Below are 14,426 nucleotides of genomic sequence, written 5' to 3' on the forward strand. Positions count from 1 at the left end.
AGCTTCACCTGCCTTTAAAAGTCCTGGGCTTCTGGCACAGCATTGACCCCACCTTCTGAGTGGTGGTCCTCCCAGCCCCAAAGGAAGTCCCCAGTCATCCAATGTGGCACTGAATACATACATCCCTCTGTCTACCCTTAACTGAGACCAGAAGGGTAGCACAGGGAGACACCAAATAGACCCATCCTCCCTCTGGCCTTCAGCCACTCAAAAACGATTTTCAAGAGATCACTATGCTGTGTACTTTGTCTTAATCTCGTCCACTTTCCAGGTTGCCCGCTCCTAGAAGGCAGAGCCATGTCTTACCTGGTGGGTGCAAGAGCGTATGGTGTATTTGCTGGAAGACTAGAACACAAACGATGCAGAGTTTGAGACTCCCTGCCCAAGCTGCCCCTCTGCTCTAGCATGATCTGCTACAAAGAGCCAGTGAGCACTCACATGGGCCACCCTTCTCCTGTGGACACTGTGAAGAGTGTCAGCAGAACCCAGAGCACCCGTACCCTAACCCGTACCCTAACCCTAACCCATACCCTAACCCTAACCTGTACCCTAACCCTAACCCATACCCTAACCTGTACCCTAACCCTAACGCATACCCTAACCGTAACCCATACCCTAACCCGTACCCTAACCTTAACCCGAACCCTAACCCTAACCCATACCCTAACCCTAACCCATACACTTACCCCTAACCCCTAACCCTAACCCTACACCCTAACCCTAGGCCCTAACCCTAGGCCTTAACCCTAACCTTAACCCTAGGCCCTACACCCTAACCCCTATGCCCTAACCGCTACGCTCTAACCCCTAGGCCCTAACCCCTACGCCCTAACCCCCATGCTCTAACCCCTAGGCCTTAACCCCTAGGCCCTAACCCCAACCCTACGTTGGCTCCTGAGTGCTTTGTTCCCTAGGGCTCGCTCCAGAGCAATACCAGAGGACTCACCTTCCACCCAGAAAGAAAGCCCACTGTTTGGAACTCCAGAAAGGATTCACAGCAGGAGAACGAGGCATGCCCATTCCAGCGAACCCACACTTTCAGCGGTTCCCTGGCCAAAAAGAAGAGCAAGACACTCATGCTGACCCACGCCCTTGACCCCCACCGCCAGGAACCTCGACGGAGCGCTGGCACATCAGGCCTCCCGTGTCCCTATGTCCTAACACTCAGCCTAGGTTGGCTTCTGAGGGGTCAGTCCCCAGAACCTGGCTACAAAGCCCCAAAGATTCGGGACACCCGAGCAGTATCGAGGGACTCAGGCTGCCACCCAGAAAGTAAAGGCACCATTTGCACTCCTGAAAGCAATCAGAGCAGGAGGACTCTGAATGCCCATTCCAAGGAATGCACAAATTTTGCGCCCTCTAGCGGCAAACCCTGAGCCTGACATTCAACCTCACCCAGGCCCTCAAGACAAACGTCCAGGGAAGCAGGCCACAGTGCTGGTACATCGGGCCTGCCGTGCCCCTAGGCCCTAATCCTATCCCTCGCTGGCTTCTGAGGGCTCTGGCCCCAGAGGCCTGGCTCTAAAGCCACGGGGATAGGGGTTCACCTTAGCAATACCAGAGGATTCACCCTGTATCCCAGAAGGAAACTGCACCATTGGGAACCTGCGGCAAAGGTTTCCGAGTAGAACTCTGCATGCCCATCCCAGCGAAATGCCACTTTCAACGGCCCCCTGCCTGCAAACCCCGACCTGACTCTCACCCTCACCCACGCCCCAACTCATATCCCCTGCCCCCCAAAGGTTGCCCCAGCGTGGGCAGATCAGGGCTGAAATGACCCTAGGCCATAACCCTATCCCTAGGTTAGCTTCTGAGCGTCTGTCCCAAGAAGCCTGGCTCCAAAGCCCCCGGGATGGCAATAGCTAAGCGACACCAGAGGGCTCAGCTTGCCAAAAAGAATTCAAAAACACTACTTGGAATTCCGGAGAGCATTCAGAACTCGAGAACTCTGAATGCCCATCCCAGCCACCGCACAAATTTGGTGCCCTCTGGCGGCCAACCTGAGCCTGACACTCAACCTGACCCACGGCCTCAACTCAGACCCAGGGAAGCGCCTGTCATGCCCCTAAGCCGTAAGCCTAACCCTAGGTTGGCTTCTGAGCGCTCTGTCCCCAGAGCCTGGCTCCAAAGCCCCAGGGATCTGGGACACCTGACCAGTGCCAGAGGACTCAGCCTGCCACTAAAAAGGAAAACGTGCCATTGGGAACTCCAGTAAGCATTCCGAGCAGGAGAACTGTGCCCATCCATCCCAACGAACCCCAAGTTCAATATGCCCAGGCTGCAATTCCTGAGCCTGACATTCCGCCCTGACCCATGGCTTCAACTCTGACCCTAGGAATCTCATCACAGAGCCGGCACATCAGGCCTCTCATGCCCCTAAGCCTAACCCTAGGTTGGCTTCTAAGCACTCTGTCCCTAGAGCCTGGCTCCAAAGCCCCAGGGCTTTGGGACACCTGACCAGGACCAGAAGATTCTGCCTGCCACTAAAAAGGAAAACGTGCCATTGGGAACTCCGGTAAGCATTCAGAGCAGGAGAACTGTGCCAGTCCATCCCAACGAACCCCAAGTTCAATGTGCCCAGTCCGCAATCCCTGAGCCTGATGCTCCCCCAACCCACAGCCTCAACCCAGACCTCAGGAAGCTCATCACAGCACCGGCACATCAGGCGTGTCATGGCCCTAAGCCCAAAGACTAACCCTAGGTTGGCTTCTGAGTGGTCTGTCCCCAGAGACTGGCTCCAAAGCCCCAAGGATTCAGGACACCCGAGCAGTATCAAGGGACTCAGGTTGCCACCCAAATGGAAACCCCGCCACTGGGACTCTGGAAAGCATTCAGAGCAGAACTCTGAATGCCCATCCCAGCGAAACTACACTTTCTGCACCCCCTCGCGGCAAACCCTGAGCCTGACACTCAACCTGACCCCCACCCTCAAGACATACAGCCCATCCCAAGCTCGCCACAGTTCCCGCAGACCAGGAGTGCCGTGCACCTGGGCCTTAACCCTAACCCTCACTTGGCTTCGGAGAGCACTCTCCCTAGGTCCCTGGCTCCATGCCCCGGGGATTTGGGCCACCTGAGCAATACCAGAGGACTCAGCCTGACACCACAAAGCAAAATGCGCCATTTGGCACTTCTGAAAGCACCGGGAGCAGGAGAACTCTGCATGCCGTGCCCCTAGGCCCTAACCCCAAGCCTAGATTGGCTCCTGAATGCTTTGTTCCCGGAGATCTTGCTCCAGAGCCCCAAAGGCAAGGGACACCTGAGCAATACCAGAGGACTGAGCTTGCCACCCAGTGAGAAACCCCACCGTCTGGAACTCCGGAAAGGATTCACAGCAGGAGAACGCTGCATGCCCATCCCAGCGCACCCACCCTTTCAGCGGTTCCCCGGCCGAAAAGAAGAGCAAGACACTCACGCTGACCCACGCCTTCAACCCTCACCCCGGGAACCTCGACGCAGTGCTGGGAGGTCAGGTCTCCCGTGCCCCTATGTCCTAACCCTCACCCTCGGTTGGCTTCTGAGGGGTCAGTCCCCAGAGCCTGGCTCCAAAGCCCCACAGATTCGGGATACCAGTGCAATATCGAGCGACTCAGGCTGCCACCCAAAAGGAAAACGCAGCATTTGGAACTCCGGAAAGCATTCAGAGCAGGAGAACTCTGAATGCCCATCCTAAGGAATGCACAAATTTTGCATCCTATGGCGGCAAACCCCGAGCCTGACACTCAACCTGACCCACGCCCTCAAGACAAACCCCCGATGCTGCCATGTCCGGCCTGCCATGCCCCTAGGCCCTAACCCTATCCCCTGCGGGCCTCTGAGGGCTCTGGCCCCAGAGGCCTGGCTCTAAAGCCACAGGGATCAGGGGCACCTGAGCAATACCAGAGGATTCAGCCTGTCTCCCAGAAAGGAACCGCACCATTGGGAACTCAGGGCAAAGCTTTCCGAGTAGGAGAACTCTGCGTGCCCATCCCAGCGAAATGCCACTTTCAAAGGCCCCTGCCCGCAAACCCTGAGCTTTACACTCACCCTAATCCCATGCCCCCAACTCAGATCGCCCGCCCCCCGAAGCTTGCCCCAGCGTGGGCAGATCAGGGATGAAATGACCCTAGGCCGTAAGTCTATCCCTAGGTTGGCTTCTAAGTTTCTGTCCCCAGAAGCCTGGCTCCAAAGCCCCTGGAATGCCAATACCTGAGCGACACCAGAGGACTCAGCTTGCTGAAAAGAATTCAAACACACTACTTGCAACTCCGGAGAGCGTTCAGAACACGAGAACTCGGAATGCCCATCCCAGCCAACGCACAAATTTGGCGCCCTCTGGCGGCCAACCCTGAGCCTGACACTCACCCTGACCCACGCCCTCTAGACAAACCCCACTGAGAAGGCTACAGAGCTTGCATGTCAGGTCTGCCGTGCCCACAGGTCCTAACCGTCAGCCTACAGAGGCATCTGAGGGATCTGTCCGCAAAGGCTGGCTCCAGCAAGACCAGAAGACTCAGCCTCTCACCCAGAAGGAAAACACGCCATGTGGAACTCAGGCCAGCGTTCAGAGAAGGAGTACACTGCATGCCCATCCCAGGGATGCCCCAGGTTCATCGGCCCCTTGGCCGCAATCCATGAGCCTGACACTCATCCTGATGAACGCCCTTAAGTCAAAACACCCGTACCTTGCCACAGCGTCGGCACTTCGGGCCTGTCATGCCCCCATGTCCTAACCATGATCCTATGGAGACTTCTGAGGGGTCTGTCCCCAGAGGCCTGGCTCAGTTCCCAGGGATTTAGGACACCTGACCCGTACAAGTGGACTCAGCCTGCCACTAAAACGGAAAACGTGCCATTGGGAACTCCAGAAACCATTCAGCGCAGAACTGTGCTGGTCCATCCCAACAAACCCCAAGTGCAATGTGCCCAGGCCACAATCCCTGAGCCTGACGCTTCCCGACACATGGCCTCAGATCAGTCCCCAGGAAGCTCATCACAGCCCCGGCAGATCAGGCCTGTCATGGCCCTAAGCCCAAAGACTAACCCTAGGTTGGCTTCTGAGTGGTCTGTCCCCAGAACCTGGGTCCAAAGCCCCAAGGATTCAGGACACCTGAGCCATTTCAATGGAGTCACGCTGCCACCCAGAAGGAAAATCCACCATTTGGAACTATGGAAAGGATTCAGAGCAGGAGACCTCAGCATGCTCATCCCAGTCATAACCCACATCTATTGGCCCCCTGGCAGCAGACCCTGACCCTGCCACTCACCCTGAACAATGCCATCAACACAGACCTCTGGGAAGCTCTCCCCAGTGTGGACATGTACAGTTCGCCCTGACCCTAGGCCTTATAAACACAGGTTGGTTTCTTAGGGTTGTGTCTCCAGAGGCCTGGCTCCTAAGCACTATAGATGGGGACATCTGAGCAATACAAGAGGACACCGCCAGCCACCCTGAAGGAAACCATGCCAATTGGAACCCTAGAAAGCATTCGCAGCAGGAGATGTTTGCACGCCAATTCCAGCGAACCTCAACATTCAGAGGACACCTGGCCAACAACCCTGAGCTTGACACTCACCCTGATTCACGCCTTCAACTCAGACCCCAGCTTGCCACAGTGCTGGCACATCGACAGCCATGCCCCTATGGCCTAACCCTAATCCTAGGTAGGCTTCTGAGGTTTCTTTCCCCAGAGACCTGGCTCCAAAGCCTCAGGGATTCGGGACACCAGTGCAATACGAGAGGACTCAACCTGCCACCCAGATGGAAAACACACTATTTGGAACTCAAGAAAGCATTCAGAGTAGGAAAACTCTGCACGCCCATCCCAGCGTACCCCTACTTTCAGTGGCTGCAAACCCTCACCTTAATCTCACTGTGACCCATGTGGTCAACTCATGCCCCTGGGAAGCATTCCATGGCACAAGCTGATTGGGCCTGCCACACCCACAGGCCCTAACCCTTACTCAGGGTTTGCTTCTGTGGGCTCTGTCTCCAGAGGCCTGGCAATAAAGCCCCAGAGATTGATGACACATGGGAAATACCAAAGAACTCAGCCAGCCACCCAGAAGGAAACTCTGCCATTTGGACACCTGGAAAGCATTCAGAGCAGGAGAACCCTACTTGCCCATCCCAGCAAAACCCCACATTCAGGGGTCCCCTGGTGGCATACCCTGAGCCTGACACTCACTCTGACCCATCCCCCAACTCAGAGCCCTGGGAAGCATGACACAGTGTTGGCAGATGTGGCTGAAATAACCCTAGGCCATTATCCTAACCCTAGGTTGGCTTCTAAGGGATCTGTCCCCAGAGGCCTGGCTCCAAAGTCCCAGGAAATGGGACACCTGAGAAGTACCAGAAGACTCAGCCTACACCCAGAAGGAAACCACACCGTTTGGACTCCAGAAAGCATTCAGGGCAAGAGAAACCTGCATGTCCACCCCATCAGTCTCCCACATTCAGTGGTCGGGCCTAAAATCCTGGGCCTGGCACTCACCCTGACCCATGCCCACAACTCAGCTCCCCGGGAAGCTCACCACTGTGTTGGTAGATCGGGCCTGCCAAGCACATAAGCCCTAACCTTAACCCTATTTTGGCTTCTGAAGGGTCTGTCCTCAGAGGCCTTCCTCTAAACTCCAGGGATTGAGGACAACTGAGCAATACCAGAGGACTCCGACTGACACACAGAAGGAAACCTCGCCATTGGGAACTCCGGAGGCCCATCCTAGCAAACCCCCACTTTCAGCGGCCCCCTGGCCAAAATCCCTGACATGACATTCATCCTGATTCATGCCCTCAACTCAGTCCCCTGGAAAGCCTGCCACAGTGCTAGCAGATCGGGCCTGTCATGCCCGTAGTCCCGAAGCCTAACCCTGGCTTGGGTTCTGATGGGTTTTTCCCCAGAGTACTGGCTACAAAGCTCCGGGCACTGGGGACACCTCAATAATAGGAGAGAACTCAGGCTGCCACCGAGAAGGATCCTGCGTCATTTGGAACTACAGAAAGGTCTCTGACCTGGAGAAATCTGCACGCCTATCCCAGCAAACCCCCACATTCCGCTGTACCTCAACAAGAACACTTGACAGTTCAATATGCATTTATGATTAAAACTAAACCATCTGGGTATAGAGGGAACATACCTCAAGATAACAAAGTCCATATATGAAAAGCTCACAGCTGACATCATACCCAAGGGGGAAAAGCTGAAAACATTTCCACTAAGATCAAAAACAAGACAAAGAGGGCGCCTGTGTGGCTCAGATGGTTAAGCGTCTGCCTTCGGCTCGGGTCACAATCCCAGGGTCCTGGGATCGAGTCCTGCATCGGGCTTCCTGCTAGGCGGGGAGCCTGCTTCTCTCTCTGCCTCTGCCTCTCTCTCTCTGACTCTCATGAATAAATATATAACATATTATAAAAAAAAATAAAAAAAACAAAAAAACAAAAAACCAAGACAAAGATGCCCACTCTCATCACTTTCATTCAACACAGTATTGAAAGCCCTAGCCAAAGCATTCAGACAAAAAGAAAAAAAGAAAGAAAGAAAAGATGAAATCCAAATAGGAAAACTGTCAGTGTTTGCAAATGACATGATACTATATATAGAATTCCATAAAGATTCCAACAAAACTGTTAGAATAAACAAATTCAGTAAAGCTGCAGGATACAAAGTCAGCATACAGAGACCTGTTGCATTTCTTTTTTAAAAGACTTTATTTGACAGAGAGAGACAGCACAAGCAGGGTGAGCAGCAGAGGGAGAGGGAGATGCAGACTCCCCACTGAGCAGGAAGTCCGATGCAGGTCTCGATGACAGCACCCCGGGATGGTGACCTGAGCCAAAGACAGATGCTTAACCAACTGAGCCACACAGGTGTCCCAACTTGTTGCATTTCTGTGTACTAATGACAAACCTTCACAAAGAGAAAATAAGAAAGCAATGCCATTTACAATTGCATCAAGAAAAAAAAACCTAGGAGAAAAGTAACCAAGAATGAGAAAGACCTGGTACACTGCACACATGTTGGAAAAGGAAGGAAAAACACATGTACGTTGAGGGGGCGTATATGGGTCAAAGAAACAGAGGATGACACAAATAAACGGAAGCATTCGTCCTGCTCATTAACCGGAAGAGTTAATCATGTTAACATGTCCATAGCAACCAAAACAATCTACAGATGTGATGAAATCCCTACCTGAATTCCAGTGCCATTATTCAAAGAAATAGAAGAGAGTCCTAAAATTCGTATGGAATCACAGAAGACACCAAATACCCAGAGCAATCTGGAGAAAGAAGAGAGCAGGAGTCACCACACGCCCGGATTTCAAGCTAGATTACAAAGCTGTGCTCATCAAAACTGTATGGTGCTGACATAGAAACAGACACACAGGTCAATGGAACCGAATAGAAAGCTCAGGAAATGATAATCATAGCACTTTTGGCAAAGTTTACTCATTAGAGTCAGTACATTAAAGGTATATTTAGACTTAGCTCTGATATAATTATTATTAACTCTGAACGGGAATTAATATTTATGTCCTGTTTCAACAGCTGATTCCAATAAATGCATTTATTTAAACTTGTTTTATATAAACACATATTATTAAATAAGAGTGATTTAGAATCCACGTTTTTAATAAATATTAAAATCACTTTAATAAACCTATCAGGGAAAAGAAACAGAGATATCAATCATCACAACTGACAGCATCACAAAAGACAATCAGACACAATCTCTGATCTGATGGAAGAATATAACATTTTGAGTAGTTCTGCCCAAATGTTAAACCTGTTGAAAGCTATAAATCCGGCAAGTCATTTACAAAAACACACGTCAGAGAAATGTCCTAACAAATAGTATGAACATGTAATCAATAAAGTCCACACTGCAGATATTCCAACAGGAAAAATACTTTCCCAAAAAATAAACTGTAAAACAAAAAAATGAAGGAGGAGGAGAAGGAAGAGGAAGAGGAGGAGAAGAAGAAGAAGAAGAAACCTGAGAAACTAACCCACACATGTATGGCCTTAACTTACGACACAGGAGCAGAAAATATACAACGGGGAAAGGACTGCCTCTTCAGTGAACGGTCCTGGGAAACCGCACACTACATGCAGAAGAATGGACCTGGATCGCTTTCTTACAGCACACACAAAAATTTTAAATGGATGAATGACTTGAATATAAGACCGGAATCCATAAACCTCTGAGAACAAAACACAGGTAGTGAGTTTCTCGACATTGGTTTTGGCAAAGAGTCTTTTAGATCGGACACCAAAGGCAAAGGCAACAAATGCAAAAATAAACAAGGGGAACGACATCAAACTGAAATTTCTACATGGCAAAAGAAACCATCAAAACTTAAAAGGAGACCTACCCAATGAGAAAAAAAATCTGCAAATCATAGGTGTGAGAAAAGGCAAATATCCAAAATATACAAAACACTCATACAAATCAAAACAGACAAAAAAATCTGTATAAAAAATGGGGAGAATATGTGAATAGATACTTTCCAAAGATGGCACCCAGGTGGCCAAAAGACACAGAAAAAGTTGTTCAACATCACTAATCGTCGTCAGGGAAACATAAGTCAAACCCGTAATCCGCTATCTCCTCACACCTGTCGGGATGGCATTTGTCCCAGAGACAGACACCAGGTGTGGTCAAGGGTGTGCAGAAAAGGGGACCCTGTGCACTGTTGGTGGGAATGTACATTGGTACAGCACCTGTGACAAAGAGTATGGAGGTTCCTGGAAAAATGAATACAACTACCACATGACCCAGTGATTGCTCTGGGTGGATTTATTTGGAGAACACAAAAACACTACCTCAAAAAGATAGATGCACTCCCATGTTCACTGCAGCATTCTTCACAGTAGCCAGACATAGAAACAGAGACCTTGGGAGCATTATGCTAAGTAACTCAGACACAGAAAGACAAATACCAGATATTCATGGACGTTCCACATGGAAAAAAAAATACTGAATGCACAGATACTGAGAACAGATTGCTGGTTGCCAGATCCAGGGATGGGGGAGGAATGGGGGAAGGTGGTCAAAGGCACAATGTTTGGGCGCCTGGGTGGCTCAGTTGGTTAAGCGACTGCCTTCGGCTCAGGTCATGATCCTGGAGTCCCGGGATCGAGTCCCACATCGGGCTCCCTGCTCAGCAGAGAGTCTGCTTCTCCCTCTGACCCTCTTCCCTCTCATGCTCTCTATCTCTCATTCTCTCACTCTCTCAAATAAATAAATAAAATCTTTAAAAAAAAAAGGCACAATGTTTGAGTGATAAAATGCATAAGTCATGGAACCTTCTGTGCAGCATGGAGACTAAAGCTAACCCTGCAGGATGGGGTACAGATTCCCCCGCTATTTGAAAGTAGTTTCCTTCCTTCCTAGGAAGGAAACCTTACACAGCAAGAATGGTGTAGACCAAAGGAAGAATTACCATTCATTTATACAGAAAAAAATAGCGTACTCAGACTCCAAAAACGACTTCTCTTTGGCTTTTCCTAGGCCTCGGGACACAACTTCCTAACAGATGCCCAAAATAAATAGAGATGAAGCAGAGCAGATGCTCACAGACACATTTCAAAGTGCTGGGGGCTGGACGCGGAGAGCGGTTCCCAGGAAAGACCTGGTTGAGGTGCACGCTGCCCCTGCAGTGGCTCCCCGCAAAACAGATGATGAACGCAATGCTCACTTTTCGACTTTTTTCATAAGAGCAAAATCCTCTTCAGGATTCCGGGTAATGAAGCCAGGTAATGACATAGGTCTTAAAAAAAAAAAAAAAAAAAAAAAAGCCATGTGTACCGTGAACTTTTAAAAATTGGGGGATACTTGTACTTGAAAGTTGCTGAGGGAGTAGATGTTAAATGTTCTCCTGGACACGCACATCAGCAGATCCACCGTGAAAGACACCTTCCTGAGCATGCAGAACACAGACGACCTCCTACCCCCAGAAACCTCCTCCTTCTCCTCGCTCAGGACAACCAGCCACAGCTGGGAGTTACCCCAATTCCTCCTTTCTCCCATTCCCAGTATCTAACCCATCAGCAAATCTGGTAAGCTCCATCTTAAACGTACTCAGAATAGGACTGACCACTGCTTCCAAGGCCACCTGTCTGGTCCACACTAAAGGCCATCTCTTGCCTGAGTTCCTGGAAAAGCTTCATCATGGACCTTCCCTGCCCATCCTCAATCCTCTGTCATCTATTCTCAACACTGTAGCCAGGATGGCCCAGTGAAACAGGGTCCCATGGGGTCACAGCACTGCAATGGCTTTCTGTCTCCCTCTGTCACCTCCCTGAGGTCATGTCCTAGGCTGTCTCCCACGGCCACAGGGCCTTCCTGCTACTTCTGGACATACCTGGTATGCTCCTGCCTCAGGACTTTTGCACATGCTTTCCTTCCGTTTAGAATGCTCTTGATGTGATATCCCTCACCTTCTTTAGATCTTGACTCAAGGATCACCTTCCTAGTGAAGTCCCACATGGCTCTATGTAAATAGCAAGCACCACCCTTACCTCCCCTACAGCACCCCAGCCCTGTCTCCTGCTCCGTATTTCCGTAGCAGTTATCACAGTCACCAGTCCATCTCGGCAGGGCAGAAACGAAGGCCTACACTGACGCTTTCACCACTGACTCCCTCCGATTTCCTGGTCCAAAGCCCCGGGGGAAAAGGTGCCCCAGGGCTCTGGCACAGCCAGGATGCCAAGGACCAGGGGTCCATTGACTGCACCCTGAACACTATCAGGAAAATGAGCCACATGAGGAATCCACCTGCCCATGAGACCTGAAGCCGGACACCATCCTCAGTTACAGGTGAGCACTCACACTTCCTCTCCTTGCCTGAGGTGCTCATCTGAGAAAGCTGAGCAGAGACCCATCCCAGGATCCAACTCTCCCTCTGGCCAAGGTCCTGGGAAACAGACATCTCTCCTCCCTGCACCAACCACCTGGGATTGACGTCCGGAATACTCCTGCGGTCAGGCAGAGTGGTGCACCTGTCCCTCTTTCCTGCGATATCATTGCAAACCAGGCTGTGCTGCACATTTCTCAGGAAGGAGCCTGCAGCGGCATCAACAGGCCGACCAGGCTCGGCCTGAGTCTCGCACATCAGGCCCCATGGAGAAGTAGAACTGCATAGATACTGGTGTCCTGTGTGGCCTCAGAACCAAATGGCAGGAGCTGAGATTTCAGTTCCAAATGAAAAACGACGTCTTACACACAGCACAGGAATGTGGAGAGGATTTCTCAGGGGTGGGGCTCTGGAAGAACTGCTTCTGCCGGCTGAATTCACACACACCAGGCAGAGGACATCTGCTGTGCCTCCCCTGAGGAAGCAGGGGGCACAATGGGCAAGAATCGATAATGCTGCCTGTGGGCTACTTTCCACCAACCACCCTGCTGAGCCGAGGGCTCAAGCACTAAACAGGAAGCAACTCTCTCATCACATCTGCAGCAGGAGGGCTGGCCAGGGAGTACAGCCCAGTCCCTGTCCCTGTAGCAAGCTGGCCTGTCCATCATGAGCGACGGTCCACCACCACGGCATCACAACCTCCCAGCTATCTGATCCGACTACCCTGCCAGGCTCAGACCTGCTCACACAGTGAGTCATAAGACCCAGCGACGTCTTTCCACTGCAACTCAATGCTTCTCACAGAGAAGCAAACTCCAGCCTCACAAATGCGCTCACCATTAGCTCTGGAATTCCCTGGGTGGTGTCTACACTGGCCCACACAGGTGTCCCATCCAGACCACTCCACAAGTACCCTAGGGTTTCAAGCCACTTTCAAACTGCCCTTAGAAAGGCAGGAACTAGCTCGATTAGGCACACCAGCCAAGTGACTCGATGTGCTGGAAACTCGGACAACATCCTCGCTGAACACCAAGGCTTCCAAGTCCAAGCTTCAAACCTTCGCTCACTGGGCATTGAGCACCATGTCGGCATCAACACTGGTCTTGCAATTCACTTGTCTCCCATTCCTTAAAATCAGAAACCAAGCTCCAGTCACCACTCTATTTTCCCTCCAGAAAAAATAAGGCAAATGACAGAATAAAACACTATGTGTGCACAGCACACTTCTAATCGAAATATAATTCCTTGGTCTTTCTCATACGGGCAGCCCTACATTACCCATACTAATGAGAGAGGCCACGAGTTCAATCATTTTATATATATATATTTGATCTTGTGTTTTTCTTTACGATATTTGTATCTCAAAGTCAATGTCTATATTGTTTTCTCAAAATAATAATAATAATAATAATAATAATGACATGGTCACATAAGGGTCTGGATCTCCATAGCCACACAACATGGCTTGGTCCAGATAAGGATGAAGACACTACCTCAGCCCACGAAGTGAAGCCCTTTCCCTCAGGGATCCCGACATGCCTCACAGTATGATGAGTTCCTTTGCTACGTGGAGTTGTCCGAGTACAAAGGATGCAGGCACCCTCCAGGATTCCTTCCATTTTCTTCACAAATTCCCCAGCTCAAGTCACAAGTGACTCACCGGGTCAAGCTTCCAGAGCCCAGGATGGGCCACCAGGTAAGCAGCCCCCTCAGGGAAGGCTAACAGGGGGCTCGATTTCCGTTGGGAGCACGATGCACCACTCCACGAGCTCCTGAAAAACCTACACTCCTTCTCCATGTGCCCCTCTCACAAAGGGCAGGGCACCTTGTTACAGCTCTGAGGCTGTGTTTTACTTTAAAACATGATTTCTAGTATCGGAATGTGGTTCATGGAAGAGGAAAACATGAACACCCACCAAGCATTCTCATAATATTTCGGAAGATTATTTTCCCACTGTTTAATTAAATCGAGATATAAAAACACACAGATAGCCCCTTCCACTAGCAGGTATGATTCACTTTGGTGATGGAAAGAAGAGCAGGAAATAAAAGAGTAACAGATGTTCCGATGACCCGTCATTTCCATAATCAAAATTTTGAAACTTCACACACACTCAAAGAAAGAAGCTCAAACAAACGTCTTGGCCTGGCACCTCTGAGACGTCTGAACTGGAGTGACAGGGACAGACGATGATGTCGTGTATGTTGGGTGAGGCTGGTGGCACAGAAGAAGGTGCTCGGCCAGCTCTCCACCTGGGCCTCACCTGTCCTCGGCCAGGAACCTCCTCATGGCCCTCCACCTGTCACCACTCTCACTTGGGAGACCCAAAGCCACCCCTGGAGCCCGCCCTGCCGACACCCTTCTGCTCGATGCACTCAGCTCTCCTCTGAGACCCCTGTCAGCTTTACCCAGACCTGGAACTCCCCCATCCGCTGCACAGCTCCAGGACTCCCCTCTTCTTCCAAAATGACACTGGCCCAAGGCTTTCATGAGAAAGGTGGAAGGCTACCCAATGAATGGTTCACTACTTTCCCCTTCTGTCGTATTTCTCTCCAATTACCTTCCTACCTGGGCAAACTGTAAGGAACGT

General features: G+C 50.8%; 1 protein-coding gene across 1 annotated transcript in view; it reads right to left on the bottom strand.

Annotated features, from left to right (window-relative positions):
• LOC148164944 (voltage-dependent N-type calcium channel subunit alpha-1B-like) overlaps nt 1–14,125 on the bottom strand; it is a 58,303-nt gene extending 44,178 nt beyond the window's left edge. The window contains 2 exon segments of the mRNA XM_088018948.1: nt 439–501; nt 14,100–14,125. Coding sequence (XP_087875074.1) covers nt 439–501; nt 14,100–14,125 — 89 coding nt within the window.
• Nucleotides 14,126–14,426: the final 301 nt, after the last annotated feature.

The sequence above is a fragment of the Eumetopias jubatus genome, unplaced genomic scaffold (assembly GCF_037043125.1).
Source record: "Eumetopias jubatus isolate StellerSeaLion01/CBP00866 unplaced genomic scaffold, mEumJub1_p1.0 scaffold_1, whole genome shotgun sequence".
Classification (NCBI taxonomy): Eukaryota; Metazoa; Chordata; class Mammalia; order Carnivora; family Otariidae; genus Eumetopias; species Eumetopias jubatus.